The sequence below is a fragment of the Acanthaster planci genome, linkage group LG02 (genome assembly GCF_054643075.1).
Source record: "Acanthaster planci isolate LZ-2023a linkage group LG02, COTS_SCS, whole genome shotgun sequence".
In the NCBI taxonomy this organism is placed as follows: Eukaryota; Metazoa; Echinodermata; class Asteroidea; order Valvatida; family Acanthasteridae; genus Acanthaster; species Acanthaster planci.
The window spans coordinates 1,072,184-1,094,334 of NC_141778.1; the positions used below are offsets into that span (position 1 = coordinate 1,072,184).

Consider the following 22,151-nt stretch of genomic DNA (forward strand, 5'->3'; position numbering starts at 1 on the left):
CGCGAGGGTTCTGGAAGCTTTACTTTCAGGCTCTATACCACAACGTTTGAACATGGTTTGAACCACCATGGCCACGGTGATCTTATTAATTTAAAGAGCCTGAAAGTAAAATGCAGTGAGCTTCCAGAAACTTCACATTTTAAAATAAAACAAGAGTCATTTTGTTTCGATCGTCAATGTGAAAACGAAAAATATCGTCCATTTTTCATTTATAATGTACCGCAAGACACTTCTTTATGCAAAATTATAGCCCACTAAGATGGGTTAGAGTTGGTTGAAATGGGGGATTACGATGACTAATTCGTTACTTCCAAAGTAAAAGGAGGGATAACAACCCTTACACTATAACAAGCATCATCTATCTTGAAGAACAAAAGAAATTCTCGACATTGAAAGGAAAATTATAAATCTTTTCTTTTATTACACGCTAAATTTTATACCCACCTCAAGCAACAGTTATAATATATTACACAGCCATGTATACCAATTTTATTCTTTTTTACATTAGGAATGTTCAACTAATGTACACCAATATCAAAGACTAATTTAAATAAGTGAACACTTGATACAAGAGAGTAATATATAGAGATTAATTTACAAAATCATTGCTTGTCAATGAAAGAAGTCACACAGCGATTACTGATACAAAATCCACTTTGGTTCAATCATGATTAATATGGAAAGTGAAACCACTCTTATCTGTAATCGTCTGCCCTGACAAGTTTGTGACCAAAATGTTGCATTGCACCTGTTTCCTATCGCAAGAGAAAACATCCCACAATGCTCTCCATAATTTTGCCATTTTGGGAGATTTTGTTATAATAAATTTGCCAAACTTGGGCAATTCATCAAAATGTGACACAACAGGTGGCTACCATCGCTAGCAGACTACATATACGTACGTAAATGGCAAATTTAGTAGCCACCATCAGGAGAATGGGTACTGTAAATAGTTTACATCACTAAAACTAGCCAAAGTGATAGCTGCCCACAGTAACAAATTGATACGAGTATGTTTGTGGCAAGGGTCCTCACATGGGAAAGCCATAATGGACAGGTGGCCACAACGGACAAGTGGACATAGTGAGCAGATGATCACAATGAAAAGATGGCCACAGTAGAGAGGTGGCCACTTCGTAATGGAGAGACGACCACAACAGACAGGTGGCCAAAGTGAACAGGTGGCCACACTGGACAAGTGGCAATATCTGACAGTTGACCATAATGGACAGGTGTCCACACAGGCTGACACAACAAAGCCAGTTTACACTGTACAAGTGATATTCAAACTCCTTCCATCTGACTTGCCCTCCCCCCATGGAAAATCAACACACAGGAGTGTGAAGACAATTTACTGAAATGAAGGAGCCTCATTCTCAGCATGGCGAGGGCATATCTCATCATTATCTCAATGGGTTCCAGTTACATAAATTTTTTCTCTCAAGCTCAATGCAGTTCAAATTTGAGATTGAAAGACATCCAATACAGGTTGTGCATGGCAGCCATTTTTCCAATAGGAGCTTTTGTTCGTTCGCTCCGTAACAAACGCAGATACCGGAAAGATCACTACCATGCACAACCTCTATTATGCACTGCACTACCGAATTTGTGAGTACATTTCTTCCTTTAAAACACCAAATTCCTGAACCTGATTTGGGAGCACAATATAAACTGAAGTTCAAAACAAAGACATATTGTTCATATCCAAGATTTGAAAAGAAGCCATAGACTAGGGCCACATCTGATTCCTTTGTCGTGACTGGCAATACACCCCCACATGCCAATAAAGGCTGCCATTTAGCCACTAAGGCCTAGGACAGCTGCAGGCTAGTGGCTACATCTATTTCCCATAGAAAAATGTATCATTGTAGCCACAGCAAAGTGATTTGGACACAAAATAAAGTAGAGAATACAAAATCGAGGTGGCACTTCAAAAATCATATGTCCCATACCTAATAAAGGTTCTATTGCTATGGTAAATGGCCGTGTTATGGTTAGCTTGGTAAATGCCTTGGATCACTCAATATGTTTGAGACGTTGCATGGCAGCATGTATACGCATGTGAAGACGCTGCTCAAAGTCGTAGTCTTTGTAGTGGTCCTTGGCTCGAAGAAGAAGAGACTTCCCCTTGCTGGCCGTCTGAAGATGAAAAACAGAAACACACAGCCCTTGAGAAACCCGGACATTTAGGTGAAACTAGTATGGAGGAAAATCACTTTCATTCTGGATTGCGAATGGCTTGGTGCTGTGCTTTAGATCTTACCAGAGGTTTACTGACGAGTAACGAGCCAAGTTCTACACAGGCGTGAGGAGCTGCGTAGGATTCCTGGTTCTTGCCAGCTCCGTACACCATGGCATCTTCAAAGCACTGTCATCAAAAACAGAGTCCAATAATATCAAGGCTCAAGGTCAACCTTTAACCCACACATAATTATATATAACAGGTTTTGCCCTTACCCAACGTATATCAATAAGCACTGTATGCTCAGTGCTTGTCCGAGAGCTTGCGAAAAAAACCCTCACAAGCTTACTCGGGTGGGACTCGAACCCACGACCTCCTGCCTACTAGTGCAGATGTCTTAACCACTCGACCACCGAGCTTGCCGGGGTCGGCTGGCCGGTCCGAGTCAAATGAAGCAGCGGGTACCGCGAACTACTTTCAAGATGTATTCCTGTTATATATAATTAACATCTCCCCAACGCAAAAAAACACACATAATTAGCCATGAATCATCCTGAATCCACCAAATGCAACAAAGGAAAGTCAAAGTCAGCAGAGTATTCTTGAGTAAAGGTGGGATTTCAAGGTCTGCACATGTCAAAACCTTGCAGCCTGAATCCTACAAAAACCACAAATTGTCAAATCATTCCAAACGAAATGAATTTTGTGGGATACCAATGTTACTGTCTAAAAAATCTTTTGTAGCTAGTAGAGTATCAGACGTCCTTTAGCAAATCCATTTGATTAGAATGTGAATTGGCTTGTAAGGACCTGTAATGTACTTGTTTGGAATTTTAATGTACTATTAAGGTCTTGTGAGGTACTTGAGAGGTCTTGCAACAACTTGCGAGGACTTGCAGGGACTTATGGGGACGTGGGAGACATTCATGAGGACCCTACAGGAACTTTATATAGACTCAAATACAACATAATGCTATCTTTTCAGACATTTAAGGGGAAGGGGTGAAAGGAACTCATACTATACCTTAATTGCCTCTTCCCTGTTGCCAAGCTGTTTGTCCAGTTCGCCTTTCAGCAGACAGGTGACCGCCTTCAAGTTTTGGTCCTTGTTGTCTTCACACGCTGATGTAAATAAACAGCCAAAACCCCAAACAAGAACAATTCTTAATAGCAAAGAACATCATGTGACTGGAGTGGCATTTGAACTGAACCTGTGACCTTTTCAACACGGCACTGACATTAGCTCTATCAATAGAGTTGACTGTCTCCAATTCATTCCGAGTCTGTGATTGAGCAGTGTATGTCAGAAGCCAATGAAAAGGCCAAGCATACTGACTTTTTTTAATCGCAGTATGGTACAAATGCATACACTGATTCAACCCTAGCAAGATTCAAGCTAACTGATAAGTATCTTTGCTTAGGCTTTGTTGGTCTGCACAGTTTCACACAGACTACATATTTGTGACCTTTACTGGTCTCCATTTTGGAGAGGCATTGTCCTTGCAGAGAATCCTGTGTGAAATTGGACTGGATTGAAAAGCAATCCCCCCAAACATCCAGCAAAATGGTTGTCACTAAATTTCCATGGCTTTTAATAGCTAACAAGGAACTGATTCCCTCACAAATGGCTCAGATGACGTCAATCTTGACAAAGGATTTGTACCAATCAAGCTAAGCCACAGAACGAAATACAGCGGAGGTATTAATGCCATCCACTCCTGACTTACCTTTGTACATACTGAGAAGGCATTCCTTATTACAATTAGGCAGTGCTCTCCATAGATACAACACCTCTATGGCCATGACCACACACTGCTTAGTGGTTGGCATGGTCTTCTTGAACTTCTGGGCCTGTAAAAAAGCACAGCCAAGGAATAAACGATCTAAAAGAAGGCAACCAAAATGTAGACATTGGCTGAAAGCCAGTTAATGCTAAGAACTCTTGGCCTTTATTTCTAACTTACCATTTCTCTTAAGAGTTTAAATAATCGAAAAAGCTACATCTGTTAACAAAGTCTTGAAAAAAATGAGAAAAGTAAGACCTTCCATTTTCAATTGTAGCATGGGCTTACAGTTATAGTGCCCAGAGTAATACCTAGTTTTAATTTTTTTTCAAAGTTTCTGTATTTCAAACAAGAATTTCACCCAATGTAATAGACTATCAGGCTCTTCATCAATTAACCCTAAACCCCAAGGGGTATTTGCCAAGGACCCTGCTAAATGCATCAGAATGTACCAAACCCCAAATGGGTACTCAGCTCAATGCACCAGTATGCACTGGTTTATATTGGTGCATTGTGCAGTGAACTAATTTATGTCACTCTCGGTACCTCTAACAACCCTGCTAAATGCACCAGATTGCACCAGCGCATTCTGGTGCACTAGTTGCTAGGGCGTAAACACCAAGCCTGCTACATGCACCAGAATGCATACCACCAGAAGACTTGCGTTGCCTGTTCAATGCACCAACTTGCAACAACTTTCTACCTCTGGTGCATTTAGCAGGGTCAGGGTTAATAAGAAGGAAAGGCAAGAATGGAAGTTTGACAAAATATGACCAAAATCCAAATTCCAACCTTTCTGACGAGGAAGGCTTCAATCTGCTGATGGCTGCTTTTCTTCTTTGCTAAGACAGGTACCTCCCTGAAAAGCTCTTGTGCTGTCTCAACTTGCCCCAATGCCCCCTGACATACTGACAACACAACAAACACGACAACAACTTGTAGACTGAAACAGAGAGTTATTTCAATGAAATTTCTTGCCGCAACGAAGTTCTTTCTGGAAAAACTTGGGAGTGTGTGTCGTACATATGCAAACATACAAGTTCTCTCAGTAACGGTCTTGCCAGTTTATAAGAGCAAACTTTGTGACATTGCCTGTTGGTCTTTTACTGAAAAGTAAAATGTCTTGGAAAATAAATCTACCTGCTGTCAAGTATGAATAGTAACACTTGGACCACTTAGAATCTTCTTTCATCCTGTCATTGAAAGAAGCAAGATCAAAAGTTAGTCCAATCAGAGAAACATGAAACCAGTAATTCTGCGCTACTATCTAGAAACATAGTTGGGTCAGTATAAATGAGAGTTGCAATGTCTTGACCTAAAGTTTGTGACCCATGGCCATGGTAAGTTAACTCAATTCTTGAGAAAGTTGGGGGATTCTCAACTGTAAATGAAAGGGGCTGCCTTTCAATGCAGCAAATCATGACTCGGGAGACAAGACTTTCTGGTAAATCCCAATGAAGAAAGATTGGAACTCGATACAAAGATCAATAACCACAAACATGGCAATCTAATGAAGGACAAGACTTTAGAGATCTTCGTCAGTTTCACAAGCAATGCTCTGGAAAAGCATACATGTACATGACTCCCTCAACAGACCATCCTGTCAACCTACCTAGCGAATGCAAGCATACTCTCTTCCATGTTCAGCATCATGAGGTTACACCAGCCAATCTCGTAGACACAGATAAGTTGAATCTCTCGCTGGTCCTTAGCTGCCTCCAGGGCCGTGTTGTAGGTCTCCAATGCCTTGTGGATATTCCTCTGGGTAAGTAGACAAGAGGGAATAAAGTTACCAAGAAAAACCCGGCATTATTTACTTTTCACAAAAGACCATTGTACTTAATGACAGCAAAAACTAAGAGAAACTACGAATTTAAACATTTTATTAATGACAATGATCACTTATGAGACACGCTACATGCATAAGACCGGGTAGTATTAAACTCTAGTGCCAGTTACAATTGCACAGACAGAAAAGACCACAGCTGCTTCAAGATCTGATGACATTTGATTCAATCAACAACCTGGAGTTTTTCCACCCTGCCTTGGTAGAACATGACGAGAGCAGACTTGGCATACTCAGCCTCATTCTCCTTGAGTATACACTGCGCTTCCTGGATGCAGGTTTGCGTGTTGGTATCATCCAGACCGAAGAAAGGACGGACAACGGTGTGATACCACAACAGTGACAACCTGGTGTTAAGGTTGGTGGTTTTAGTGAAAGGAAATAGGAACATTTTGTTACTTCCAAATATAAGATAGGGGATCAACAACAACAATGGAAAAGTTAAATAAATGTTTGGGTTTTTTTATTTGCCAATTTAGTCTATCGAAAGGTATGCATGTACACAGTTATGACTTTAAAAATGCACCCTGTTTGTGGTAGCAAAATATTGTTATAACAACTACAGAATTTCTAAGAACCAATCCTTAAATGAGACGAATACTCACATGGCTAACGGTGCTTTCATGTCCTGGCTGTGACTAGCGAGCTGAAGACATTTCAGGCCAAACTCCCTATTGCCACGGAAACCCAGCAGATTCACCACTTTCAGTAGACTGGGGGGCATCATGGAGATGCAGAGCTGGAGGAGTCCGTAGCCAAATGCCACACCCCCACACAAACGGCCCAGCGTCTCATCAGAGACGTCAGAGTGGTCGCTCATCTCTGAGTCCGCGTCCGACACGGATTCCAAGCCCACCTCATCATGTGCCTCACCATCACCATTCTCAGGGGGTCCCACGTCAGAGTTCTCATCGATCATTGTTGGGGGAGTTCCCGTGACTGGGCTATCCTTGCCTCGTAGCTGGTAGATATGTGTAATCTCCTTGTACACCTTCTCGTAGATCTTGTAACCTTTGCGTATCAGCCAGCCACCTTTGATGAACCCGGACACATCGCTACGGGAGAACGTCAGCATGGCAGAATACAGCTGACAGTCTGCCATGATAATCTGCCTCTGGATGCGATCCTCAAAGCTTAGCTGTGTGAATTGCTTGTTGGATGAGTTGCTACGACGCATGACCTTTGACTTCAGTGACTTCATAAAACCTTCACTGGTTGCACAAAGCTTCTCTGTCTCCTTGAGTGACTCCATGGCACTATCCATCTTATCATCTTCAAAGGTCATCATGGCATTCTAAGGAGGAAAACACAATCATCTCATCATTTACAAGAAAAATGTAACCATATCCAAAAAACTTATAGTTCTGACATTAGGATTTGAAATTGAATAAACAGTGGACTTAAATGATTCAGACATCCAACACTGTGCATAAATTAAGCCAAAACTTGTAAATATAAAGTTCCACTTGGGAGTTTGTACATGTAATTTTTCTTCCAGAATTTGCACGTTCTGTATACTTATTCTTCTAAATCTCTTTACCATAAACTGTACAAAACTTGCTCCAGCACTCATCAGTGGACTGTAGTGCCTAAAACAAAACATGAACACAGTATGCATCATTGCAAACATAGTTGAAATATTATTCACATATCCTTTAGTATTGTATTTGAGTCCATCACAAGTCCTTTCACAAGTCCCTTCACAAGGCCTGACACAAGTAGCAGGGTGAACAATGACAAAAGAATAATTTGGTCACAGCTCATTTGAATAGCTTGTGAATTGGCTTAAGACAGAATGGCTTGTGATGGACTTGTGATGGACTTGCAGGGACTTGTGGTGGACTTATAGGGACTTGAGGTGGATTCAAATACAACACTGATATCCTCCAAAGGAGGTTTTGTGATAAGCAGCTACATATTTGGTCTCAGTTTCTCATAACTATGAGGTATGTACCAGTTATCATAATGTACATGTCATAAATAACAGTTGAATCTATTTTTTTATGTAACATAAAACAAATGAAAACACACTTATCCAGAAAGATCCAGCCCAAAATGTAACACCACCCAACTCCTACAATAAAGGTCGAGTTACAAAATGTAACACCACCCAACTCCTGCAATAGAGGTCGAGTTACAAAATGTAACACCACCCAACTCCTACAATAAAGGTCGAGTTACAAAATGTAACACCACCCAACTCCTACAATAAAGGTCGAGTTACAAAATGTAACACCACCCAACTCCTACAATAAAGGTCGAGTTACAAAATGTAACACCACCCAACTCCTACAATAAAGGTCGAGTTACAAAATGTAACACCACCCAACTCCTACAATAGAGGTCGAGTTACAAAATGTAACACCACCCAACTCCTACAATAGAGGTCGAGTTACAAAATGTAACACCACCCAACTCCTACAATAGAGGTCAAGTTACAAAATGTAACACCACCCAACTCCTACAATAAAGGTCGAGTTACAAAATGTAACACCACCCAACTCCTACAATAAAGGTCGAGTTACAAAATGTAACACCACCCAACTCCTACAATAAAGGTCGAGTTACAAAATGTAACACCACCCAACTCCTACAATAAAGGTCGAGTTACAAAATGTAACACCACCCAACTCCTACAATAAAGGTCGAGTTACAAAATGTAACACCACCCAACTCCTACAATAGAGGTCGAGTTACAAAATGTAACACCACCCAACTCCTACAATAGAGGTCGAGTTACAAAATGTAACACCACCCAACTCCTACAATAGAGGTCAAGTTACAAAATGTAACACCACCCAACTCCTACAATAAAGGTCGAGTTACAAAATGTAACACCACCCAACTCCTACAATAAAGGTCGAGTTACAAAATGTAACACCACCCAACTCCTACAATAAAGGTCGAGTTATCAATTCTAGCTTATTTATTATCACCCTTTCTGCTGACCCTCAAAAATAAGAATATTACAAAACATGCAATTGTTAAAATACTCAAAACTAAAAAACTAAAGAGTTAAAAAGTCAAATAAAATGCACTAAAAGAAAAAAGGGGTCCAGCACCTCTACAACGGTCATCTTACCACTAAAAAACAAGATTTACAAAGAAAAAAAAGTGGGCATGGGAGAAGGGAGATAATAAGGGAGAAAACAAAGGATGGAAAAAGAGAGGAAATGCAAATGGAGAAGGTGACATCACAGTGTAATTACCAGAACAAAAAAGCAATATCAACTGAGAGACTGCTCATTGGAATAGATCAATTGCGCCAACTAAATCATGTGACCTACAGCGGGTATCAACCCCATAGCAACGTGTGTTTTGAGTGTTGTTTACAAACAATATGGCCAGGTTAGGGTACAGTACCCAGCACATCAGAAGTCCGAGTACGGTGCCTGTCAGCTTTATTTTTGGTAAATGATACTTATGAAACAGTTTGCTTTTGGAGGACGCCATGTTTGTTGATAAGTAATACCAACTACAGGTCACGTGACTTAGCAGGTGCAATCGGTCTATTAAAAATATATGAATATGTTAAAACCACCTACAGCCAGCACAAAAGTGCAATAATCAGGAACAAACATTATCAGAGTCAAAGCTGAAGTTGATTGATTGATTTGATTTATTCATCATGTATTAAAAGTACATGAAACTTGTTTTCCTGAGGTACAAGTTAAAAACACATATAAAAATATTTAAGTACAATTTTTTAACACTACAGTTGAACTTTGTTCTGTCAAATTCTAAAACGTGGGTCCTGGAGGGTGAAAATGAAGTGATCTGGCTGCAAGTCGAAGTTGACTCCATAATCATCAACAATGCAATGAAAATACAAAGCTTTGTGAGAGGGACAAAATAATTTCAATAGATTGGGAGATCCTGTCAGGTTGTCTTGTTGTGGGGCAGCCCTGATTAGGGTTGAATTTAACAAACATGACAAAGGTATACCGAGTTGCAAAAGAAAGAGTAAAAACAGTATACAGATTAGCATCATTCTGATCACCTAACTTTTAAAACAGTACATCAGGTCCTGAATTTCTCCTCTGAAAAACATGGGTAACATCTCGAGGCAGCTTCAAGTTAATACTAGCCATCTAAGTTGAAGGCAAATCAATGCAGTAGTACTGAAAATATTCAGAAAAGAGCTTGTGGGATAATATTAGGCAAAAACTGTCTTACGATTTTGTCCTTCCAACAGTTAAATCTCGACCCCTGTACTCTATGTGAGAGTTGCACTGCCTCAATTTTGCCCAGGATCTCCTGAAGAATGATCGTTGTAAAGCTTCGTTTTCCCCGTCTAGATTTGCTTGCTACGGTTGGAACCTCCGGAATTCAAATAATATCTCCTCTAGTCCTGCTAGAACTTCTCATTTTAGGAATAGCTCAATTCCATATTATATCAACCTTATTCATTCAAATTAAGTGTTTGTTTTTGTTTTCAGATACATTTTCTTATCAATTCTAGCGTCAATTTAGTTATTTTACTTATATGTAATGTTTTCAAGTAAACGTCATATCTTGTTTTTCAACTCATTTTTAAACATTTTATTGTAAATCATGTACAATTTGGCCTGTGGCCACTACACATGAGTTAATAAACCAACAATAATAATAATAAGCACAATCAAATATGGGGCAGCGCGGACATCACAGAGTTTTGCGAAATGGCAAGTAGCAACCACACCGCGCCGATGAAAACAACTGCAACAAATGTGTGCGTACGTTAACAATCAAAGAACTGACTGTGTAATCTGATCCTCTGACTGGCTGGTGCACATGTACATCACCTTAGTTGCTGTTTTACTGGTTACTACCCACCATTTTGCAAGAGTCCGGGATGTTCGCACTACCCCACAGGCCTAGTCCACATCAGGGACAAATATGACCATGATGCCAAGCGTGTCAGTTATGTAAGGATGGAACACTCTAGCATTATCAGGTTTGCGTTTGCTTAACTTTCACCAATCTCCAGCACCAATGAACCCCGGTAAAATGATTTGTGAACATGATGAATGCACCGTGTGGTAAGACTCTGACATGTCCGAAGAGTTCCATATATGGACATCACTAATTTTCCTTTGCAATTAGGTCTACTTATTAGCAACCAGAAAGTTATAGGCTGATACTAGGCCTAACATGTTTTTAAACATGTTAAAACTTATAAAAGTGAAGTTGACCAGTGAAAATATTGAGCACTTAGTACTTAGGACATGTCATGCATGTAGGAAACATATGTGCACAGGGTGTCAAACTATGTCCAGGCATGGAACTCTTCCTCAACTTTCAAGTGACCCATTAACCATTTTATACTCCTACCTGTATTTATTGAATATGTCTTCCGATTCTTTGAAGCCATTATTCAGCAATAAATTGATAGCAACTAATGACAATTTCACATCGTCTGTTTGCACTCCATCTTCCAAGCTCAATTCCTCCATTTTCCCGACACTCCCTACTCCACTTTGAGCCATTTTGCTTAGTTTGATATAATCACTCAACAGTCTGACAGTTTGCTGAAATCCTGAGCAAAATACCTATTTCCCATTCCCTGCAGAAATAAATGGGGCTCAGAAACGATTGGTCATGACGGAGTACGAGTACACGAACAGGCCCCAATCTACCGCGGTGTTTTGTAAAATCTACTTTAAATGACCTTTGGTTTCACTGGTGTACGCTGTTATTTTCACACGTACTGTAAATGGACGGGAATTCATTATGCCGTTTACCAGCGAAAAATCATAGCGCGAAGGTCGAAGGGCGATCGATTCTTGTGTTGGATGTCGACGATTTTCGCTTGGCTATATAAGGTTTTGCGTCTGTGTGTTTTATTTCTAATTGTTTGCACAAGATTTAAGTTTTAGTAGTCACAAGTAAACTGCATGAACTATAGGCAGTCGGGAGGTTTTTGAAAGTAGGCCAAGGTTCGACCATGGTTCGACCTTGGTGCGATTGGCCTCCATTTTAGAAACAGCCGTCTGATATTTCAAAGTCCTTGTAAGTTGTACAGCATTATGTGTTTCAAGAGTGACAACGGCTGCTGCATGATATTACAGTTTTACTTTCTCCTAACTTAATTTTTACAAATTTTATTCAGAATGGACCCAGAAGACCCCAGGCAACAAGAAGACAGAGCGTTTCTCAGGGAACGATTTTTGAAAACCCTCTTTGCAATGTCTGGAAGAAAAGTAAACTTTGAGCTGCAAGAACGGACGTCAGTGCTGGCGGCATTTGGTACATCTGATGTTGATGTTCTCCGCTTCCAGGTTACAAATTTGGAAACACCAATTGGAGTGCAGAGGCAGGCATTACTACGATGCTCAGATATTATCTCATTCACCTGTGAATTTGAGCAACAAGATTCATCGTAAACAAGTGCATTACCATTGTGACTGGATTGGGCAATTAGACAAAGGAAGCAGGAATGGATTGGCCAATCACAGTGTATCAGTGATTCAGCATTCTGTCCCGTCACAGCACAGCAGGTGTTTCCAGTTCCTCCATCATTAGACATCTACTAGAATAGCCTCTGGCCCACTGCCAGCACCTCCAGAGGGCGCCACTTCATTATATTGAATGTCATCCTTGTTCAGTCTTGGACTCAGAGGAACAAGGACCCTTTAGTTTCCATTTTCTCTTGCAACGGGAGAAAAAGGATACGGACGATTCACAATGCAGTGTGCTACCAAGGGGTTGTCATGGAAAGGCCTTTTGGCAGTGCATTATGGGATAAATAGTCAGCAAAGTCTCATTCGCTACCTGCAGTGTGTGCGAAAAACTTGAATGTTTTCCAAATGTTTATCTTGGATGAGAATTCAAAATTGCTTATTGTGACTGGGTGATAGGTAGTCAAAATGGTGGTTTTGTGTGGTACAGGGAACACCGCAATCAAACATCCCCAAATTATGTATGAAGTATGCTTAATCACAGCAGTGTGTCAAGCGTAAACTTGAAAAGTGGCCTGTCTGCAGACTCTTGGTAGCACACTGTCTTGTGAATCGTTTGTATTAAAAATTGCCGACTAATATTTATCATGTATTTTTAGATAAAAGTTGTTAAAATATGACAGACAACAAATGTACTCACACAAATATCGTACACGTGGTTTTCCCTCTACACAGTCTGATTTTAATATATTAAATTTCTTTGGGAGTACAGTTGAATAATTAAACACTTCACTTTTAATGGTTATATTACACCACTTCATAATATAAGTGTTTAAAAGAAACTATGCAGTGGATATTCAACTCAACTTTTTTCCTGCATTTTACTGTGTTACAACAATATGAACAATATCTAAATATGTGATTTCATTGGAAGTGAAAAGGTTTTTTTTTAATTTTCAATTCTTAGAAAATATTGTCATCAAAGACTGAACCTGGGAGCTAGTTCGATGTCATACAAGCATCAAAACACTACAAACATCAACCCTTTAATATCACCCACCAACGTTTGGAAGGAATATTGGCCACTACTAATATCTGGGTTCCGACAGCCTGGAAAAGTCATGGAATTTTTCAAACGCTGTGTGATGTCTATTATCAGAAATAAGTGCATAAAATGCGTGATTTTATTTGCAACTTTAAAAATCCGAGGAGTTCAAAAAATTGCAATCCTTGGGTCATGGATTTTCATAATTTGGTCATGAAATTTAATTGTCCTTTAGGTGCAGGAACCCTGCAACATCCAAACAAGCAATTCAACATGAAAACAAAGTATACGGTGGAACTCAGTGCAAGAAAATATAGAAAAGTGTGACACACCTGTTGTTTCTTTAATGAGATCATGCTTTGGTTCATGAATATTGAAATATCTAAGTGCATAAAATCCTAAATGTAAATATATTTCCTTTTACCACAATGAAGAAGCTCGAAAGTCATTGCAATGTAAATTACATGTATATAGCTCTGCCACATGCACATATTCAAGTTGTCAACATCCTATTACATTGTTAATTAAGCAAGCTTTACTGGCTTTCTGAAAATAATGAAATCGCATAATACAATTGATGTAATTAGTAACTGTATAGTTTATCCTAAAGGCAGGGTAAATGGAGATGTGGTTTCTTCAGGAAGAGTACCATTAATTTTACAGCCTGTGCACAGCTGTGGTATAATTTGAATAAATCTTTCAGTCTGCAGTGTACTGTGAGAAACTGTGGTATGCAAACCTGACAGCTTGCATACTACGAGGCAGTCCAGGTATATTTCCCTGCCAGTATAAAACTGTGGTATGCAAACCTGACAGCTTGCATACTACGAGGCAGTCCAGGTATATTTCCCTGCCAGTATAAATCTTGTCATAAAATAATTTTCTACATTGCACAAACAAAATACAATTTAGAAAAATTTACAATATACCCCAAAATATTTAGTACTAGTTATAGTTTGAATTATTATGAACTCACACAAGTTTAAAAACTAAAATACTCTCATTTCACACACCAGCTCTTACCTCAATACAAAAAAGTGCACTTCTTATAAATTCTTTTCAGACTAAAAGCAAATTGATTACAAAACCAAATGACAAATCTTGGGAGGTACAGTTTCAACAATTTTTGTAGAAGTGATTCACGTAACTTCATCTAACTAAGCATCTAACTCATCTAAACCAGCACCACACACAAAGAGCTTGACTGGCATTTGTAGACAGAAGCTATACTCCCGTCCAAGTCCATTTGTAGACGGAAGCTATACTCCCGACCAAGTCCATTTGTAGACGGAAGCTATACTCCCGACCAAGTCCATTTGTAGACGGAAGCTATACTCCCAACCAAGTCTTTACACAGCATTTGGCAAATGAATGACCTAAATTTCCTCGAATTGTTGCTAAAGTGCTTTCAAATCAATCAAATATCCACTATGGGCTAACAGGGTGTCCCAAAGATACCCACACACCCCTTTTGGACGCAACTCTGGCCCCACCCACTTCTTTTCCCTCTACAATGCCACGTGTCTAGCTGTGTAAGATCTCTGCTGGCTTGAAGTTCAACTCGCACCCTGAGATCCTTTCAAAAGCCTAGTCAGTCTTGGATAGAACTTCCGTCATTCCGTGCTGGAAGAATCCGTCTACAAACTGTTCAAACAGCCTAATCATGTAACCGTTACCTCGTGGAAAGAAACCCTCTGTGAACCCAACATGGCCGCCATGAGATGTCACCACCACGGCAATGTTACTCTGCTCTTTGGCATCACTTATGGGTATCGCTGAAAGTACCAAATAAAATAAAACTGTCATTTCAAAAAGCTCAAGAGACGGGTACCAATCACAAGCAATATCAAATTATAACATGAAGAGTTGGTATCCAAACCAGCCACGCACAGCTTCCCTACAGGACAGTCACTTATTTGATATATGCCTCCTGCCCCAAAGGAAACTGGAAAACATCAGTAATTTCTAAAACCTTACTTTCTAATGGGGCGAATGGATCATCCCCTGCACTGAGGCACAGCGTTGGTATCCCAATATGATGAACCTTGGTATGTATTGATGCATCCTTGTAGTAATGGTCCACTGTCTCATAGCCAAACACTTTGGAAGTGAATCGCTCATCAAACTCCTTGATGGTTTGCGACTACAAACAAAAAAATGTTTATGGCAAACTTATTGTGACAATTCGTAGATGAATAATTGTATCCAATGAAGCTTGATTTCCACAATGATTGGGAATGTTATATACGTAACACATGTTAAACCTCCTCACCTGCATGGCATGATCGATGTCGACATGTCCTTCAAACATCTGGACATTTCTGCATTAAATGAAAAAAATACTTCTTGGTTACAATAAGTTATGTTATCTTGAGCTGTAATTTTTTGTAAACTCTCTTAATTCTTGATACCTGTTTGCTTGAGGAATTTTCCTCAAACCCAAATCCTCCAACTAACTAAAACAGTACTTGAAAAGCAACCAGATGATCTGCCTGTCCCTAAGCAAGATAATTGACCACAATATGATATACAAACAATGTTTGATAGTTATTCACGAGTATCCAATCCAATTACATCTTTCACCTCCCAATATCTGACAGCTTGCTTGTCTGAAATGTTGAGTACCCCCCGGTTCTTTTCAAAACCACACATAGGCCTCCTCAGAATGAGATCCTTGCACAGTGCTACCGCAAACCTCTATACCTAATCTTGCTTCTCGTTAGGTGTTTCAGCAATTCAGTGTTCTTTCTTCATACATGTACGTATTGCTCTAGTACGTAAGCTTTAATGCACAGGTTTTGTCTCACCTTACCTGTCATGTGCTCTTGTTTTTATTGTGTGTTTGAGCACGCTCACCTGGCCAGAACATTGGTGAGTTCCTTGGCAAGGAACCGATTGAATAGGATAAAATTGACTGGTTTCTCTAGGGATTCTGTTGACAGCATGGTATTCCAGGCCACAGAAATCGTCATGGCAGCAACTAATGGGGTGTCCTCACCAACTTTAGCCAGGTAGTTGAACAAAATTATGCTGGGGGAAAAAACAAAAAAAAAGGACCACACAAAGATTTACCTCCAAGTTTGGCATTCCTTTCTATCACGTTTTGACTTCAACCCCATGGGAAACTTGTCATCCATTCCCAATTTTCCCAAATAAATTACTCACCCACCAATAGAGACTCCTACAGCTATGACAGGTGCATCTGGGTGGGAACTATGGATGCGTTTAATCACAAACTCAAGATCTTCTGTGTTTGCAGCACAGAACGTTCTTGGAGTCTAAGATTTTGAGAGAAAAAATTTCTTAAAATTAATTTTAAAAGCATTTCATCAAATGCAACACTTGGGTCTATCATTTCAAAAATTAGCGATCTTTGTACCTAGCCTCTAATTGTTGTCTTTGGAACTTAAAAAAAGATTTATTTACCAAATATTTATCGAGTTTCAGGAAAACACTGGTATTCTAAAATTATAACGATGAACTCACCTTAATCTCAGCCCCTCCAAAACCTCGGTTGTTGAAGACAACACATCGATATCCATGTTTCTTTGCTGCTTTAATCATGTTGACAGCATAGTGACTTTGACTTGATCCTGGAAAATAAAGATGGAAGAAATGGAACACATTTTAAAATCAGCAAATGCAATAATTGGTATGGATTGAATTGCTAAAAAACTTTCAATTTTTACTTTCAAATAAAAACGTAAATATTAATAAAGGCTTTAGATCACCTGTCTCGCTTTTTGGAACACTTAGAAAGAGTTCCCTACCTGTTAAACCTGGAAGTAAAAGAACTGTTGGTCTGGTTGCATTGCTGTATCTGTTATCTTCGTCATTATCCATCCAATCTAGAACTATCTCCCCACCATCTGCCAATAATATCTTCTCACTTTGTAAAAAAAAAAAAACCTTCCCTCAGTAATTTCTGGAAAACTTGGCAATGTAGACAGATTGATGTTAAAGAAAACTATCTCCAGTTTGAATCCAAATCCTGATCTGCTTCATAAACACTCAGATGTTTAATTATTCATGCGCCGTAAGATACATCCACAGCATTCTGAAACATAGTACCCAAATAAATCATCTCTGTGATCATAAGTATCATCCTAACAAAGACCAGTATGTCCATGTATATGCATGTCAACAAATTGATCACTGTGTATCAGTTTGTTGAAGAAAAAAGTCATACTACAGTAACATAGTGTAATAAAATGCACCTTTCATAAAGCTTTCATTTTTTGGAATCATTTTCTTAACTTGTTTTTTCATTTTTACCTTCTGTACTGCAAGGAGTTGAAGAATTTCATCAGTATAGGACCAATGGTCTGTAGGTGGTAGGTAAAGCACCATATGGTTGGCCTGAAGGGCTCCCTCAACATCGGAATGTGTCGTTGGATGAACTGCATAAACTTACCATCCTTACCAAATACCTGAGGTTTCTGTGCCAACCAAGACAGTAAGACTATATCAATTTCACTTCAACAAATTTTCGGCAACTAAAACAATCCCCCTTCAATGATTACTGCTTGTATGGAAGTAAGGATGTTGGACCAAGCTGCTTGACTAGTCAAAGTCAATTCAGAAACTCCTAATGACTCCTGATGTTCTGTTATTACACAAGCCATAATGAGCGGCTGTGACTGTATTACTTGACAATGCCATAGATAACATGAGACAAGTTTGATCAAGGACCATAGTTAACCATAGCTTGACTAACCCTGATTGAATGCAGGCTAGTTGACAATGGTTGGACTAGTCAACTATTTGGGACCAGCCTATCAAGGTTGGTCGCATCATTGGTTACCATAAATCATTTTCAATAGCACAGTGCAGAGAGGGCCAGTTATAAGAAAAATGCCGGAAAAACTGTATCTCCTTCGGCCTAATGACCAGACAACGGTTGACTAAGGTCATTTGCACTTCAACTTCACTGCACATGCTCTGGGTACATCACAAATCAACCACTAGTTAACTAGTGGTCCTTGATCCAACATGCTCATGAAAGTTACATCACTTGTCAAGCCCTGTTCCATCAATCAACCAATCATAGTGCTTATTAGATAAGTCATCTGACTGTTAGTGGCTAGCCCATGCATCAGGAATTGCAGGGAAAGAGGAATGGGTCTTTGGCCAAGTAAATAAAACTCACAGTTTCTTGTTTATGTCAAGTTCCTTTTTCCATCCTGCCTCTTTTTTTCAGTCTTTCATGGTTAGCATTTGATTTTTATTTTCACTTTATTTTACTTTTTCAGACATACTCAGCTATAAATGTAAGTTTAAAACCAATAAAATGGGGTACGAAATCTTGGAAAAATCTGCTTTAAAAAAAAGAAGAAAACACAAATAGCCATCTCATTTCTTAACTAAAATTGTTTTATTTTTAAAATGCAGTCTTTTGCAGTCTTTGACAGATAAAACAGTAGAAGAGTTTTGAGAGTTTTCCCTAGTTTCTAGATAATAGTGTACATGTAGTTCTTTAGAGGCTGTTTGCTGAGTTTTTATTCACCTGCACAACTTTCGTGTAGTAATAGGCAACATAGACCCCAAGAGCTCCCAGCAGGACATAGGTTGATGAGTACTCTCGCAGTGTTGGAAGTACTGTGATGAAAGACATAGTAGATGATGCTGCCCTCTAGTGATGACCAACGTGTAACGGGTTGCTCAATGGATGTTGCAGATGAGATGAACATGGAACAATTGGTTTTCTGTGGAGAAAAAAGTTTACACCATTTATTTGGCACCCGTGGAGTTTTCAATTCCAGTGCCATCAAGTTGTAATTCCAAGTTTTCAACTTCCTGGTCTTGTAGTAGCATGTCCTTATTACCTGCATCCCTCGTGTCATTTCTACATTTTTCACCTGCGTGCATTGTAATAATGTTATTCTAACAAGTCAGCGAACCAAACATAGAAATATAATCTTTTCAAAATAACAGGAGACAGACACCTGGACTGAAAATGAAAACATAAGCACTTTTTGAGCTCTCTTTGTAGCCGATTGCTTCCGAAGGACTACGCACAGGGAGATCTGCAAATATTGAACATGTAATTGGTAAGTTGCATGGTCCAGTTAAATTTCAGAAAAGTAGAGGTGATCTTAGGCCATAACTCTGCCCAACAATACAGTGATGTACATGTAGATCTATTTAAAAGAACTGTATAAGCTATTTCTTCTGCCTCTGCTGACAACAGACTGGTTGCACATCTCCTTCTAGCCCCGTGAGTGTGGTCCCAAAAAAATCCTCATAGCACAGCAAGGTGAGTCCCCAGGCCACACTTGTGGAAGTTGTGGTTGTGGTGGTAATGTAATGAAACTGACAGAAACTTAGGCCTAGCCCCACATGCTAGAAATTATCCTTAACATAACCGTTACTCATAGACACAAGTAGTCCGACGAGTAACTTGGACCCTACAAATCGCCTTTTTTAACATTTGGACGTGGTCGGGCAATAGTAAGGTCCTATGGAATGCCAAAAAGGCAAAAACCCAGAGGCTACACATCAACTGTTCTGTTATATGGATCGATCGATTCACTACATTGATCGATCAGTCCCTACTTCAATCATTCTTTTGATTGATGAAAAAAAGAGCGAAGATGAAAGAACGATGGAGAGAGAGCAAAGAAGGAAGATGGATGGAGAGGGGGTGATGGCGAAGGTCGATGAAATTACCGTACATCAATGCGAACAGTGCACAATTTTATGTGTGCACGTATGTGTATACACACGTACTGTTCCACCTCTGCATGTTAAGTTGGTTGGAGTGGAGTTTGGCCACTACCAAGAATCTTCTTTTGTGTTTTCTTACCAAGAAGTGTTTTTGTGGCTAAGAAAATAGCAAGGGAACCTAAATGGTTTGTGCAAGCAAAGTTCAAAGATTAATCAGTTGGTTTTTTATTGTTTTGAAAGAGTATGCGGGATCTTGCAAGGTTCATCATTCCATGTGTTCCTTCCTCCATGATCGTTCCAAGAAGGTTGAATTAGAGTTTATAATCCATAGGGGAGGGAGAGAAGATTGGTCAATCAGCTGACCAGAGTTAATCTTTTATTTTCTTCTGTTTGAATTTATATACAGCTTTACAGACGAGGGCTCTGCTCGCCGATGTGTTTGAGTGTTTTGTAAAGCTATAGTGTGATCAGCGTCAAAATCTTGGTTGATGTCAGTTTTAATGCACTGGTGGTGATACCAATATGTATGTGCACAGGTGAGCTTCTAGATAGTGCATACTGTATGTTAAGTTTCCGTCAGTGTTATACGTAAGTGGGAAGTCAATACTGGTCTCTAGCAAGGCCACAATAACGGGTGGCTAACGCCTGTCAACACAGAAGGGTACAATACTCTTATCTGGGGCTAGGTGACGCCAAGGTTTGCTTGTGTAACCCATCCTGAGCTGTGCAAAGTTGGCGGCTGTGACCAGATCGAAACTGTACACTGAACAATATGCTGCTCAAGAAACAGTCATCAGCGCGTGTGTGCCAACAGTGGGCCAGTGCGCTGCGACGTCATCAACAGGACATCAACATAATTCAATCAAATCGCTATTTGACGACAGATGGCATCTTCAAGCTCGTCGACAAGAGCATTTCCGATTTGAAGGGGAAATTTGTCTTTTCTTCCCATATCATATGTCTGTAAACCATATTATTATTGGAATCTCTGCTTCTCACTTAATCCATAGACGGACGCATAAGATATTTAAATTAGAGGACAGTTTTAGAGGTGAATTAGGAGGATTTTGACTCGGGGTACGAGCCATATTGAGTGAAATGAATTCTTAGATTCTTGACCGGACATCGCCGCAAGGCATCGTTATTCAAAATTAATGGAAGCAAACCAAAAGCATACGGAGGTACTTGGACCTGGAGGTGGATTATAAGGTCAACTCCAAGTTACTCGGACTAAAAAGCAAGAAGCTACAGAATTAATTCTGGACCCATTGCAACTATCATGTTATGAGCTTTCCATTGATGCAGAACTTATGCGCATAATCTTTAAAATTACGTGAAAATAACTGTTGGACACCTGCACCTAGTGTGAGGGCCGTGCAAGTTGCACTGCAAGTTCTGAGTGATCATGTGAATGTGAGACGGCGAAATGAAAAAAGTGTTCAGGTCTATTTTTAATTCCAGTTTCTGCTTAATACTGTATGCTGAGCATCCAGGCTTGGCTCCCCAACCTAAGAGAAGTTCTCGGAGAAAGGAAGAAGGAAAATGAAAGTTCTTACTCGGTTTGACTATTTCAAAATCGTCACAGACCTGGAAGTAAGTTGGCCTGGTCATGCTGTGCGCTCTGTCAATCGAATATGCCGCCCTCTATAATTTTCAGCCCGCAGACCACAGACGCCCGAGCCATCATGAAAATTTCACAAGGGTCCAGTCCACTAATTCAAACCCCATTGAAAACAGTGTAAAATCAGCACCGTTCAGGGCCCAATAGCATGCACGCCAACATCCCTGAGATTTCAGAAACACAGATGAAATTATTGTCTGGTCACTTATCTTTCAACTTCTTTTCAATTTTTGTGGGTTAACCAATTACATTTTTAATTATTCCCACAAAACAAAATTACCCCCCAAAAAGTGATTTTTCCGAAGTCCGATTGCAGCCATTTTCCAAGTGGCAACCGTGAAATTTCTCAGGCCATTACGACCATTTTCAACCGTAGTTTTTAGCCATTCTGCTCTCATATGAAAGCGCAAAGACCTAGGGAGTTGATCCTGGCAAGGATTTACACAATCTCACCATTCATTTTCGGGGCCAAGCAATCTCCTTTTTCAAAAGATACTGGGGGGTACTTTTAATGCTAATGAGCTGGCCACAAATTCTCACTTGAATAAGTTTTATACCCCTTGGCTGCTGACTCGACTATATACTAGACTGCTGTGGTCTTCGATTGTAGCGCCCTCTTAAATTTAA

The 22,151-nt window shown here is 39.7% G+C and overlaps 2 protein-coding genes and 1 long non-coding RNA gene across 7 annotated transcripts in view; 1 reads left to right on the forward strand and 2 right to left on the reverse strand.

The window, feature by feature from the left end:
* Window positions 1-401: 401 nt before the first annotated feature.
* Window positions 402-11,452, reverse strand: ttc39c (tetratricopeptide repeat domain 39C). The gene is made up of 11 exons (XM_022245763.2): window positions 11,126-11,452; window positions 7,353-7,401; window positions 6,418-7,106; window positions 5,991-6,159; window positions 5,579-5,727; window positions 5,107-5,159; window positions 4,759-4,874; window positions 3,910-4,033; window positions 3,207-3,304; window positions 2,264-2,368; window positions 402-2,139 (listed from the first exon to the last, which is right to left on the reverse strand). Exons 1-11 carry the CDS (start codon window positions 11,278-11,280, stop codon window positions 2,017-2,019), a joined length of 1,830 nt encoding a protein of 609 aa, XP_022101455.1. The 5' UTR covers window positions 11,281-11,452; the 3' UTR covers window positions 402-2,016.
* Window positions 11,453-11,530: 78 nt separating this feature from the next.
* LOC147799773 (uncharacterized) overlaps window positions 11,531-22,151 on the forward strand; it is a 118,555-nt gene continuing 107,934 nt past the window's right edge. Inside the window, exons 1-2 of one of the 2 annotated variants that reach the window (XR_015424384.1) lie at window positions 11,531-11,616; window positions 11,904-14,077. This is a non-coding gene — a long non-coding RNA (uncharacterized LOC147799773). Of the gene's footprint in view, window positions 11,804-11,903; window positions 14,078-22,151 lie in introns of those variants that run through there. The other variant, XR_015424383.1, reaches the window with a different exon arrangement.
* LOC110985051 (phospholipase ABHD3-like) lies at window positions 12,909-21,563 on the reverse strand. 4 transcript variants are annotated; one of them, XM_022245764.2, is made up of 10 exons: window positions 21,460-21,563; window positions 18,744-18,942; window positions 17,513-17,676; window positions 17,008-17,126; window positions 16,724-16,830; window positions 16,403-16,515; window positions 16,094-16,267; window positions 15,510-15,558; window positions 15,215-15,380; window positions 12,909-15,012 (listed from the first exon to the last, which is right to left on the reverse strand). In XM_022245764.2, the coding sequence occupies exons 2-10, from the start codon at window positions 18,849-18,851 to the stop codon at window positions 14,825-14,827; spliced, it is 1,188 nt and encodes a 395-aa protein (XP_022101456.2). In that variant the 5' UTR covers window positions 18,852-18,942; window positions 21,460-21,563; the 3' UTR covers window positions 12,909-14,824. The 4 variants fall into 4 exon arrangements, with proteins under 4 accessions (XP_022101456.2, XP_022101458.2, XP_086989299.1 ...); XM_022245766.2 differs by having other exon boundaries at window positions 21,491-21,511; XM_087133173.1 differs by lacking the exon at window positions 16,094-16,267.